Source organism: Armigeres subalbatus, chromosome 1 (genome assembly GCF_024139115.2).
Source record: "Armigeres subalbatus isolate Guangzhou_Male chromosome 1, GZ_Asu_2, whole genome shotgun sequence".
Classification (NCBI taxonomy): Eukaryota; Metazoa; Arthropoda; class Insecta; order Diptera; family Culicidae; genus Armigeres; species Armigeres subalbatus.
The window spans coordinates 239,002,836-239,016,168 of NC_085139.1; the positions used below are offsets into that span (position 1 = coordinate 239,002,836).

At 42.6% G+C, this 13,333-nt stretch overlaps 1 protein-coding gene across 1 annotated transcript; it reads left to right on the plus strand.

Moving 5' to 3' along the window:
- The first annotated feature begins 11,564 nt into the window (after positions 1-11,564).
- Positions 11,565-12,403, plus strand: LOC134207135 (platelet-activating factor acetylhydrolase IB subunit beta homolog). Its single transcript, XM_062682855.1, has one exon. It carries the CDS (start codon positions 11,915-11,917, stop codon positions 12,401-12,403), a length of 489 nt encoding a protein of 162 aa, XP_062538839.1. The 5' UTR covers positions 11,565-11,914.
- Positions 12,404-13,333: the final 930 nt, after the last annotated feature.

Here is a 13,333-nt window from a genome sequence, read left to right on the forward strand (position 1 = left end):
TAGAAGTTATTGGCTGCATTACGTAGACGTCCCTGATTTTCGCAATCGTAAAGTGTACCTCAATATAGAAAACACAGACGTAGTCCTACGTCAAAAAGTTAATAATATTAAAAACTTATTTGTTCATCGATCTCATTGCTGGATTATTCGACAGTACGCGATTGATGTGCTGAACTGCTTTTTTCGACAAGTCCATTGCAAGTCCATACCCATCGCCAGATTGTGCCGTTGGCCTGCCATCCGTTATATGTCTTATGGCAGATACCCAACAGTTTTTAAAGGCACTATGTAAACATTGATTCACGATTCCTTAAGGTTCTTATTAGCAATATTAATAAGATATAATCATTAATTGAGGTATCGGTTAGTTTGAAAGGAAATTCTAAATAATGAATCCACAACAAATTTTGGTATGATACCAAAAGGTATTTCTAAGTTATCAATCAGTTATTCCTTCGTGCTCGGGATGGGATACATTGTGCAAATCTCTTATAGATATAGTCTGTAAGTATACAAAGGCAATGTAAAAATATTACTTCAAGCTCTATTCGCGACTACGAAGGTAAATTCTTCATGCACAGTCTGACAGTTCCTTATGGGATTTTATTGTGAGGGACAAGATGATATATGCCATGTTTCACGTAAAGTCTGACAGATAGCAATGAGATTTTGCCTAAGAGTGAGTAGAGGCATTACTTTCGTATTCCGAATGGACGCGGCTTCGAGCAGAGATTCTCGCTCTTCAATCCAGACATTTTTCTTCGTCCCAAGAAGGACGGTTCTGAATTCTTTCCATGAAGCTGCTACTTTCTAATTATTTTTCTTCCACATTGAAGGTAAAATGTGGTTGTGCTTGAACATTGTTATTGAATATGTTTTGAACATTGTTTCTATTCAATTCAATTTGAGAAGTAGAAAAATTGCCACAAACGTTAGATGTGTAGCAAGTCTGTGGTGGGCAATATTATTCGCAATAAATAATAAAAAGTAATAATTGATGTACATAATAGTTTATGGCTACAAAGGGAAAAAGTAAAGTTATTTAAATTTAACGACTATTATTTATACGTGAACTACATTACAGGTTGAATTATGCAAATCGTCTGTGAGGCGACACGGAGGCGAACCACATCATAAAACAAGCACATGGTGGTAATAAACTAAAAATTAGAACTTGATCTAACAAGCCAAAAGCAAAGGACCCATTTTATAAAATTATAACAAAGGCATAATGCAGACCATACGATTATATTATTAAAAACGTTTATTATTTCATTCAATAAGTTTTATCATTTTCTTCGCCTTTGCTTTTTCCAATTCAAAACAAATCTTTCAGTGGATGTACTGATGTTCCTTCACACATCATCATGAAATTCAAGTGTTTTTTTATCCATTAAAATCGTCCAACTATTTTGATCGTGTTGATTTTTGACATTGACAAACGTTACTTCACATGGCTTACAACTGGTGAAAATTCATGTAAAACATTAAGTTGGTCGTAGAATATTTTCAGTGGTATGCGATGTGTGGTTGTCTACCCAACAGTAAATAAGAAATAGAACCCCAAAGTGGACGAGTAAGCACGCGTATATATTGTCGGCCGCCCAACCGACCGATTGAGAACGCGGTGCGACTGAGTCTGACCAAGCCTGATGAGTGCCCGAGTCGCGACAATGAATATCATTGAGGCATCATGCGCATGGATGTAATCATGGCCTAATCGAAATGAGTTGCGAGCGTACTGCGACATGAACATTGCTATCACGAATATTTCATTAGTAGTAGTGCATCATGCACGCATGGATGTACTATCATGCGCACTAATCAGAAATGAGTTGCGACGTCTGATAACGCAGATATTTCATTTATTGAAAACAAATTTCGATTTTCATATACACGGAATAATTCTCGTCCGTTCGATCGCGCCAATAAAGGTAATTAGCTCAGTGCAGACCAAATCCAACAAATTTCTATCCCGATCCGAAGTATCTGCGGTTGTGGCCAACGGTGGCAGCTTAAGTATTTTCGTGAGTGCGTGCGTAATAATCCGTGATCGCAATACACGGTTATATCGGGACAATAGTGTCGTGAATTGTGATACATCACAATCGAGCTGTGATACTGAGGTATGCTGTTCTGCTGAGAAACAGACCTGCGAAGTGATTTTGGTGGTGAGTTTTCACGACCCGTGATCTGGTGCGCCGCTATTAGCGCATAGTGGGAAGAAAAACCTCCGGTGGCTGGCATTTACGGGCTCCACGCTCGAACAGTAAGATAATTTATCTATTCAGGTAACTTAAAATATGTTATTGGAACATGTCTACTGATAAAAAAGTCTACTCCTACTGGATTTATGACATCGCTGTATTGGTCAATTAGCGGAAAAGAAAAATTTTATGACCATAGTTGATTTAGTTGACTAATCAATCACATCAATTGATGGAATGGATACCAGGCCAAGAATAACATTTCAAATTTTTCAGAAAAGCAGCAGAAACAAATAATAAGTAACGAGTGTGCGATATAAATTCATCAAACACAAATTTACAATGTTTCACGGAGCAGCCTACAGCTAAAAACGTGCAGCCATTCAGTTGCTCGAAACTCATAATTATATTTCCCAGAATCTAAATAATGGTACCATGTTGTACATCGTCATGCGAGTTTGGCAATTCGTCTGCTGGATACCCTCTTCTTGAAGCGGACTTATAACTTCTAGAGCTTCAACGACCGTCACGAAATTCTGGAGTCAGCTGTTATTGCAACTGACTGATCCTAACATACTTGAACCAATGGAGGAAAAATATAACAGCCATCTAAACTGTCGCAATAAATTGGTGCATGAGAGGAACGGAAATGAAATTAAGATTTTCATCGCAACTCAAACTTCTTCCTGAACCCATCTCCCCAGGGGAGCAATCGAGCGAAATAAGCTTTAATTCTTCCAATCTAATGATCCATAATGTGCATTTCCACAGTTTCTGGACTTCCAGCGAGAGTTCTCTGCTACCAGTAGGTACCGCCTTAATGCGTTCGATTAACCCTTATAGGCGCAAAGACGATTTTCTTTGCAGGAAATCGTCGGAAATATTATTTTTTTGGATGTACAATAACCATTGAATTTATTAACATTAAACTTATTGCAAGTTTGTTGTTTTCGTAAAACAACATTTGCGCATTTAAGGGTTAAAATAAATGGCTTCAAGCAAAGCTGCGCTTCTAGTGAGCTGGGTATCACATCATGGTGAACGAGAGTGCCGGGCTCTGGCAGTCGGTTGGACATATATGTGATACTTCATTGGCAATTTGATACGGAATGCTGAGCAGGAGATATTTGTATCAGAGAAAGAGGAATGAGACAGCATTTTTACTAACGAGAACTTCTTGCTGTAGAGGGCAAAAGCATTTTTATGCATTGGCTGATGGCTTTATCTTTTGCTGCTGGATCGAAGATATGTAGTTATAAATTGAATAACTGCGGAAACGATTTTAGGCCTTGATTGGCACAAGCCACACACTATCCCTCAAGCATTAGTTTTTGTTCGGTAATATAACCAAGCGACCCTGGCGTTAGCGAGTTTATACTAGTAATTGACCAGCAAACGAACCTAAGAGAATGTCAGTCGCTGGAGGGTCGGTCCAATCTGACATGCGGTGCCTACATTTCACGGTTTTTCCGATTAAGACACTTTCCAGACGACGACGGTTGGGTGAGTGGTAAATCAAGCATGGGTAGGTATAAGTTGGTTACGTTATCTTGATAACATTACTTACGCTATCTGAAGAATTCATATTCAGTTTGCCTCAAGGATAGTTTTTTGGAAAGCAGCTGATACATGGGATGAACGTAACAACTATGACCAACGAGAGAACGGTAATTGTTACAGATAAATCTAGACCAACATTTGAAAAGGGCGTAACAGCCAAAATTTATTCCTTCTGATTCTTTCTGTCTACATGATAAAGCTTTATATGTGGACGAAGAATCAGAAGGAATAAATTTTGGCTGTTACGCCCTTTTCAAATGTTAGTCTAGAAATGCTGATCATAAATTAGTCAAATATAAAGCTAAAATAAGAAACCAAAAGGAAAAACAGAAGAGGCAAATGGAATAATAAAGAGTGACATCAAAAAGCCAATAAGAAGAAGGAGGAGCAAGAAAAAAGCAGACAGAAGAAAAGAAACAAAAATAAAAGAAAAGGAAGACAGAAGGAGAAAGGATAAAAAGAAGCATAAAGAAAAGGAGAAGAAATTGGAAGGGTTGTGTACGAGACACCACCTCTCGACGTAAACTACGTAATACCTCAGCAAACCAGCAGTCGTATAAGGATGTCAGATTGAAATTATTTAAATATCCATATGGAGTTAGATTCATATAATATTGCATAAAAAAAAGTTAAAGTTAATTAATATAATATATGATACGAATTTGGCACGGGCACGGGGTGGCACGGCAAATGCTGGGTAAGCGTACCATTGGTACTTCTGCGTACCTGAAGGAATAAAATAGACCCCATCTCGCGGTCCTTAAGCCTCTTACCCAGCAACTCCTATCCTTACCTCCCCGTGGTGCTGGCCGGGATACGAGCAACCTTAGGGAAGATCGGGTAACCAACCCCGGTGGAAACTTTGGTCGTATGCTGACAGGGAAGGGGGCGGAGGTGCAAATCTTACTGAGCGTCTGTTCTCCATGTCAGGATCGGCTCACAACAGCGTCTGTTCTCCATGTTAGGGGCGGCTGATCATCGTCCGAGTGCCAGCGAGGGACTCTAAGTGAAACTGTGCACAATGGTCCTCCGGAAATTTAGGGGGTTTGGTGTCAGGCCCTGCAAGCCAGCCTTTAAAAAACATTCGCAACGAACAATCAACAAGAGAGTACGGACCGGAACCATCGGCGAAGACCACTGCGACGAAAAGGGACTAGCGATTGGAAACCCGGTTCGTGGAACTGCAAATCTCTCAACTTCATCGGGAGCACACGCATACTCGCCGATGTGCTCAAGGACCGTGGATTCGGCATCGTAGCGCTGCAGGAGGTTTGTTGAAAGGGATCAATGGTGCGAACGTTTAGAGGTAATCATACCATCTACCAGAGCTGCAGCACACACGAAGCTGGGAACAGCTTTCATAGTGATGGGCGATATGCAAGAGCGCGTGATCGGGTGGTGGTCGACCAATGAGAGAATGTGCAGGTTGAGGATCAAAGGCCGGTTTTTCAACTTCAGCATAATCAACGTCCATATCCCACACTCCGGAAGCACTGATGATGATAAGGACGCATTCTACTCCCAGCTGGTACGCCCAGTACGACAGCTGCCCAAGCCACGACGTCAAAATCATCATAGGAGATTCGAACGCTCAGGTTGGGCAAGAGGAGGAGTTTAGACCGACGAATGAAAACAGCCTACGACTAATTGATCTCGCCGCCTCCAAGAGTATAGCCATTCGCAGCACCTACTTCCAACACATCCTTCCGTATCAGTACACCTGGAGATCACCACTGCAGACAGAATCACAAATCGACCACGTTGTGATTGATGGACGGCACTTCGTCAGGACATATTGTGGCGCTAACATCGACTCTGACCACTATCTGGTGATGGTTAAACCACGCCCAAAACTATCCGTCATCAACAATGTTCGGTACCGACGACCGCCGCGGTACGACCTAGAGCGACTGAAGCGGCCTGATGTCGCCACCGCACACGCGCAGCATCTCGAGGCAGCGTTGCCGGAAGAGGGTGACTCGATGGGCGCCTCTTGAGGACTGCTGGAATACAGTCAAAGCAGCCATTAACGACGCAGCGGAGAACAACGTCGGTATATGGGTCGAAGTCGACGGAACGATTGGTTCGACGAAGAGTGCAGACAGATTCTGGAGGAGAAGGACGCAGCGCGGGCGGTCGCGCTGCAGCAAGGTACCCGGCAGAACGTGGAACGTTATAGACGGAAGCAAGGAGACAACAGACCCGCCTTTTCAGGAGAAGAAACGCCGCCTGGAAGAAGCGGAGGCGAGGAGATGGAACAGATGTGCTGTTCTCAAGAAACACGCAAGTTCTATCAGAAGCTCAATGCATCCCGCAAAGGCTTCCTATGCCGCGAGCCGAAATGTGCCGGGATAAGGATGGGAGCATCTTGACGGACGAACGATGTGGTGATCGAAAGGTGGAAGCAGCACTACGAGGAACATCTGAATGGCGCTGAGAGTACAGGCAATATATGAAAAGTCAAGCGCAGCGGAGGAGATGACTACGTCAGTTCAGCGGACGATGGAAGCCAACCAGCCCCACCTTGAGGAAAGTTAAAGATGCCATTCGACAGCTGAAGACCAATGAAGCAACTTGTAAGGATGGTATCGGAGCTGAGCTCATCAAGATGAGCCCTTGCCTGGCCACTTGCCTGCACAAACTGATAGTCAGAATCTGGGAAAACGAACAGCTACCGGAGGAGTGGAAGGAAGGGTTATATGCCCCATCTACAAGAAAGGCGACAAACTGGAGTGTGAGAACTTTCGAGCGATCACCATCCTTAATGCCGCCTACAAAGTGATATCCCAGATCATCTTCCGTCGTCTGTCACCATTAGTGAACGAGTTCGTGGGAAGTTATCAAGCCGGCTTCGTTGACGGCCGCTCGACAACGGACCAGGGATCTTTACTGTACGGCAAATCCTTCAAAAAATGCCGTGAATACCAGGTCCCAACGCACCATCTGTTCGTTGATTGAAGGCGGCATACGACAGTATAGACCGCGTAGAGCTATGGAAAATTATGGACGAGAACAGCTTCTCTGGAAAGCTTACCAGACTGATCAAAGCAACGGTGGATGGTGTGCAAAACTGTGTGAAGATCTCGGGCGAACACTCCAGTTCGTTCGAATCGCGCCGGGGACTAAGACAAGGTGATGGACTTTCGTGCCTGGTTGTTCAACATTGCGCTAGAAGGTGTCATGCGGAGAGCCAGGTGTAACAGCCGGGGTACGATTTTCAACAGATCCAGTCAATTTATTTGCTTCGCGGAGATGACATGGACATTGTCGGCCGAACATTTGCGGTGGCAGAACTGTACACCTGCCTGAAACGTGAAGCAACAAAAGTTGGACTGGTGGTGAATGCGTCAAAGACAAAGTACATGCTTGTGGGTGGAACTGAGCGCGACAGGATCCGCTTGGGAAGCAGTGTTACGATAGACGGGGATACCTTCGAGGTGGTCGAGGAATTCGTCTACCTCGGATCGCTTGCTAACGGCTGACAACAACGTTAGTCGTGAAATACAAGGGCGCATCATCTGTGGAAAGTCGGACCTACTACGGGCTCCAGAAGAAACTGCGGTCGAAAAGATTCGCCTCCGCACCAAATGTGTCATGTACAAGACGTTAATAAGACCGGTAGTCCTCTACGGACATGAAACATGGACAATGCTCGAGGAGGACTTGCAAGCACTCGGAGTATTCGAGACGAGTGCTTAGGACCATCTTTGGCGGTGTACAAGAAGGCGGTGTGTGGCGGCGAAGAATAAACCATGAGCTCGCCCAGCTCTACGGCGAACCCAGTATCCAGAAGGTAGCTAAAGCCGGAAGGGTACGATGGGCAGGGTATGTTGCAAGAATGCCGGACAGCAACCCTGCAAAGATGGTGTTCGCTTCCGATCCGGCAGGTACGAGACGACGTGGAGCGCAGCGAGCGAGATGGGCAGACCAGGTGCAGAACGACTTGGCGAGCGTGGGGCGTATTCGAGGATGGAGAGATGCGGCCTCGAACCGTGTATTGTGGCGTCAAATTGTTGATTCAGTGTTATCTGTATAGATGTAGACTAAATAAATGAATGAATGATACGAATTTGTGGTTTTATTGTGATCTCCATGACAAAATTATGTATGAGTTTATTAAATCTTAAATGTCAAGATGAAGTTATTTAACTTCCTACATAAATAAAGTTATAAATGAGGTATTTAGAATAACTTTAAATCATATCATTGACTTCAATCATGTTAAGTAGAATGGTGTATTCTACGATTGATGTGTTTTCCGTTATAGGAAATTGTCATGTAGATATGTAAAAAACTTATTCAAAGCACAATAATATACACGGAGTTGTTCCACGCTAAAAACCAATACATAGTTCTTGCGAGTTTGGGATCAATTAGAAGAAAGTCGTAAAGAATTGAATAAATATCCGAATCAAATTACATAAAGGTTATTTATTTTGAATCATATATGAAGCAGTTTGGCACGGAAAATGCTGGGTAAAGCATACCATTGGTATTTCGCGTACCTGAAGGAATAAAATAAACCCCATCTCGCGGTCCTTGGCCTCTTACCCAGCAACTCCTATCCCTACCTCCCCGTGGTGCTGGCCGAGATACGAGCTACCTTAGGAAAGGGACTAACTCGGTTCGTGGAACTGCAAATCTCTCAACTTCATACTCGCTGTTGTTGCTCAAGGACCGTGGATTCGGCATCGTAGCGCTGCATGAGGTTTGTTGGAAGGGATCAATAGTGCGAATCAATGTTTAGAGGTAATCATACCATCTACCAGAGCTGCGGCAACGCACACGATCTGGGCACAGCTTTCAGAGTGATGGGCGATATGCAAAGGCGTGTGATCGGGTGGTGGCCGATCAATGAGAGAATGTGCAGGTTGAGGATTAAAGGCCGATTCTTCCACTTCAGCATAATCAACGTCCATAGCCCACACTGATGATGATGCACAGAGAAAAAAAAGTTGGGATTCCAACATTTTCTAATTTCATTTTAACAATGTAGGAAATTTAGTGTTTTTAAGAGCTAAAACTTATAGGGCACTATATAGGGATGCCAGATACATTTTTTATAAGTCTGTATCAATCTCAGCAAAATGTCTGTATTTGTCTGTATGGAGTTTAGAAGATACAGGAATTAGAAAATTATTCAAAAACCATGCACTTTTGAAAACGTAGAATATCGAAGTTTCAATAATCAAAAAGTCATTGTAATACTTAGTCGAGTCAAGTACGAGATACTGAAGACAAGTAAGCTTTGCGCTTTCGAACAAAATACTTTTGGCTTCCTAACGGAATCTTTTAAGGCTTCGGAATCCCAAAAGGATATCCCTTATACAGAATGAGAAAAAAAAACTCGACTCCACTCGCTATTCCAATAGTATTCCTTTTGAAAGTCTAGAAGGAATTCAGTCGAAAGTAAAGTCCAAAATAAATTCATTCAGCAGCCCAACAAGGTTCCGTTAGGAACCCAAAAGAACTCTGTTATGGAAGCCTATAAGAATTTCGTTCAGAAATATAAAAGAATTCCTTCCAGAATCCCAAATAATTTCGTTCGGAAACCCAAAGAAAGGATTTACGAACCGAGTTTTTTTTTTGGTTTTCTGAACGGAGCTTTTTTTTCGTAGCTTTATTAGAATGATTTTTAAGTTCAGTACAAAGTTCATCACTTAAAGAAGAACTGAAACTCTTCTTGGCTTTCGGAAAGAACTCTTCTGGGTTTTTCGAATTGATTCCTTTTGCAGTTTCGAGTAAAATCCTTTCAGGGCTTCTGTAGAAAATCGCTTAATTATTCCAATGGGAATCTCTTGTTCAGAAGCAGAAAAAGATTCCGTTCAGAAGCCCAGAATGCTCCAATCGAAAGTCTAGAAGTTTTTCTTTGGAAAGTCCAAAACGATTCCGTTCGGAAGACCAAAAGTATTCCATTCGGGATTCAAGAAAGATTATGTTCAGAATCCCATCAGAATTCCGTTGGAAGATTCGTTTCGTAAGCCCAAAAAAATTTCGTTCGAAAACTCGAAGGGATTCCGTTAGTAAACCCAGAAGGATTACATTCGTAAGTTCACATAATTCTGTACGGAAATCCGTACGAACGGATGGGCTTTCGAACGGGATCATTTTGAATTTCAGATTGGATGAATTTTAGATTTCTGAATGGAATTTCGAAATGGAAGTTTCGCAAAGGAATCAAATAATCTATCCGTTTGAAATTCTAAAAGGATTCTGTTTGAAACCCAAAAGGAATCCCGTTCAGAAGCCTCAAAGGCTCTGCTCGGAATTCCAAAATGTTATCGTTTGGAAACTTTATAGAAATCCTTACAGAATCCCCATAACAATTTTGTTTGGAAACCCAGATTGGTTTAATTGGATAGCCCAACAGGATTCTGTTTGGCCGGCCAAAGTTTTCGAAAACTGAATGTCTGTAAAAGTCTGTAACTTTAATCAAAAGTCTGTATAATGTCTGTAATCTGCATGATGTCTGTATGCAAGACCAAATGTCTGTATAGGCGAATTTGGGTAAAGCTCAACGATCATTTCGACATCTGGTGGTCGTCACAAGAACCACGAAAAAAGTGTCGTTGGCCAAAAAAGTGCATTGGCAGCATACGGAGGGAGTACGATTTTCGCGTTTTCTGGATAATCCAACCATCTATGAAATCTGGAATAGTCGCAAATTGGATGAAAATTTTGTTTTCTTTGGGATGAGCTTTCATCCGGTGGGTGCTGAATATGATTATTCCGATTAAATAGCACATCTCCTGCAGTGCCTCCGCCGCACTATCTTGGTTATGAACTCCCGGATTTTTAATTCGCGGCTTATTTGGGTGGGATTTGTCTTCAACAGCTGCTTAAGGTGATTATAGAATGAAGCCAGAAATCGGCCATTTTGTCAACCACGTGCTTTTCTAATATTTTTTTTCAAGAGCACGAGATGAAAAAACCATAACACGTATGGGCACGTATGGGTCTGAAATAATGGTAGATCGTTTGCTTAGTTATGTTGAAAAATCATAATTTGAGTTTCGGCACTGTACGAAAACTATTACGCCAGATTTTGGGTTTTGAAAATGTATGTAAATAAACGTGTGGTGAATTTGAAATTCACCACGGGCTCCATTCTATAATCACCTTAAAGACTGTAAGAAGCCATTGCCAGTGGAAAACATGTGACAATATACCAAAAAAGTTAAGTAAATTTGATGGAGAAAATTTGATTTTGAATGTAAATAATCACTTCTGGACGACTTTTCTCCCAAACACTCGCAGCGCACTCTGTCACTGGATCCTTCTCGAATTCGCCTATGTCTGTATGTCTGGCATCCCTACGTCAACGAAGGAAAAATCAGTACGTTTTGACAGATAGGTACCCAACATGTTTGGAAGCGATAACAAAGGAACTGCAGCGACAATCCAATACCAGATAGTTCAAAACGAATTATCTGCTTTTGTAAACAAAGATTCAAACGTCGATTTGTCGAATCTGAGAGCACTCCCACGCAAACCAGCACCATCAACACATAGGTGAAGACATCGGCCATCTGTTGATGGTGTTGGTTTGCATGGGAGTGCTCTCAGATTCAACAAATCGACGTTTGAATCCCCGTTTACACAAGCAGACAAGTCGTTTTGAAAATTTGCATTTAATCGTCCTCTATAGTTTATTACCTCTATTATTTTTACAGTGTACGGTCGGAAGTTTCTTTACTCACATTCAGATGGCACTGCATCATTGTGCTTCTTGGCTGCAATTCACCTACCCGATTTCACCTACCTTCGTGCTTACTGTCAGGCCGCGGATGACAGTCACAAAAGCGAAGGCGGATGACAAGCAGACGACGACAAAAAGGGTGACGACCGTGACGACAAGTGCTGGAAGAAAAATTGTGGTGCTGCTGCTGCTCACTGGAAAAAGTTCCTTTCCTGGTCCGTTGTGTATCGCAGCAGATTAAATAAGTGCTTATTCCATTACATTAGAAACCCATATTGACGGCTGCATTGATATTTAGTCAAAAGAAACGTAGCTTCCCATCGGGCCGGTCGTGTTTACAAACGATTTTTTTTTCTACGGCTGCAAATTTCTTCCCCCACCAAATCGAATTTCACTACTCGAAAAGCGCTGTTTACGCTGTTAAATCCTACGCGGTGGAACAAACGGAATGACCTCGACGACGATTCCCACCATCTGCAAGGATCTGGACGGTGACGACCGGTGGCTCAGTGTGCACAAGCGGTTCGTGCAGGAGTGCAAGGAGAAAGACCCGGACGTGATGTTTGTCGGAGATTGCATTCTGGAAGCGCTGCAGTTCACCGAATACTGGAACAGTCACTTTGTGCCGATGCATTGTTTGAATTTCAGCATACGAAACGACCGGACCCAGAACGTGCTCTGGAGACTGCAGAACGGCGAGCTGGAAAACGTGAGGCCAAAGGCGATCGTGCTGCATGTTGGAACGAATAATATTAGCGACAGCGCCGAAGAGGTAACCGAAGGACTGTTGGAACTGGTGAAGACCATCCGGAGCAAGCTGGCCGACGTGTATATCGTGATTCCGGTGAGTAGAGAAAAAATGTTGGTTCAGTTGACGGGAGTTTCTGCACGTAACTATGGTTCGATTTTCGACAAGCTCGTATTGCTAACTTGTTAATGAGGCATGAAATTAGGACCTTTTTAAATTGTATTTTAGCTCTAGGAACGGTACTTGTGGAAACAAATATAAAAGTAAAGGAACGGTTTTCATTCAGCTTTGCGGGTAAAGGCACAGAAATTTAATCAGGGGGCGCAGAATTGTATTAGTCTAACCTAAGATCCACACTCAGGATCTAAATTTAAAAGATTTTTCACTAGTTTTGAATTCCCTGGCTTTCAATGAAACAATACACAAGGGAAAGAGTATCGAGAATACTCCCACTAGCCTCATTGACCCTTTAATTATCTGTCTGACCACGCAGGATCCACAGCTTGCTCGCAGTGTCCATCGTTGCCAGGGCGAGCTTAGCGTCACAGTAGTATCCATACTGCGGCAGTTGCTATTGTTCGAGACGGCACCAACGCTGCAGTTCGATATAGTCTGTAGTAGAGCTGTCAGAAGCCCCCTTTCATAGCAATGAAAAATAATGTTTCCCCAGTTTCTTCGGGAAAATTTTGGGCAATTTCTAAATTGAATCTTTGAAGACTTCATCACTTGAACACTGAACACACTGAAGACTCCATGTTTTAATTAATGTTCATAACTGAGCGTGAAATCTGACCTTCTAAGAGGTTTTTCTTTCGGAAGGGTGTCCTTGCAGGTTTACCACCGTTTGTCGGATTTTTTTCCGCAAACGGATCAACAGTCAAACGAAGGTACGGGTACAAGCGATCGTAATGGGATCAATGGGTATAAATAGCCCTGAGACAGCGATGCTAGATCTACGAAAATTTCCGTAGATTTACAGTATTGATTAGTTTCTACGGCTCTACGGATCAATCTACGGACACTGTCTTGAGTTTGAACCTGATACATGCATTTCCCCAGCAGGCCGTTTTAATTTCATCTCTAAAACAGTTGAAAAGCTGTATGCCCGCTGTTTAATGG

Bases quoted from the DNA above. Each gene is read 5' to 3' on its own strand.
- LOC134207135 (XM_062682855.1), top strand. From the start codon at position 11,915: ATGACCTCGACGACGATTCCCACCATCTGCAAGGATCTGGACGGTGAC.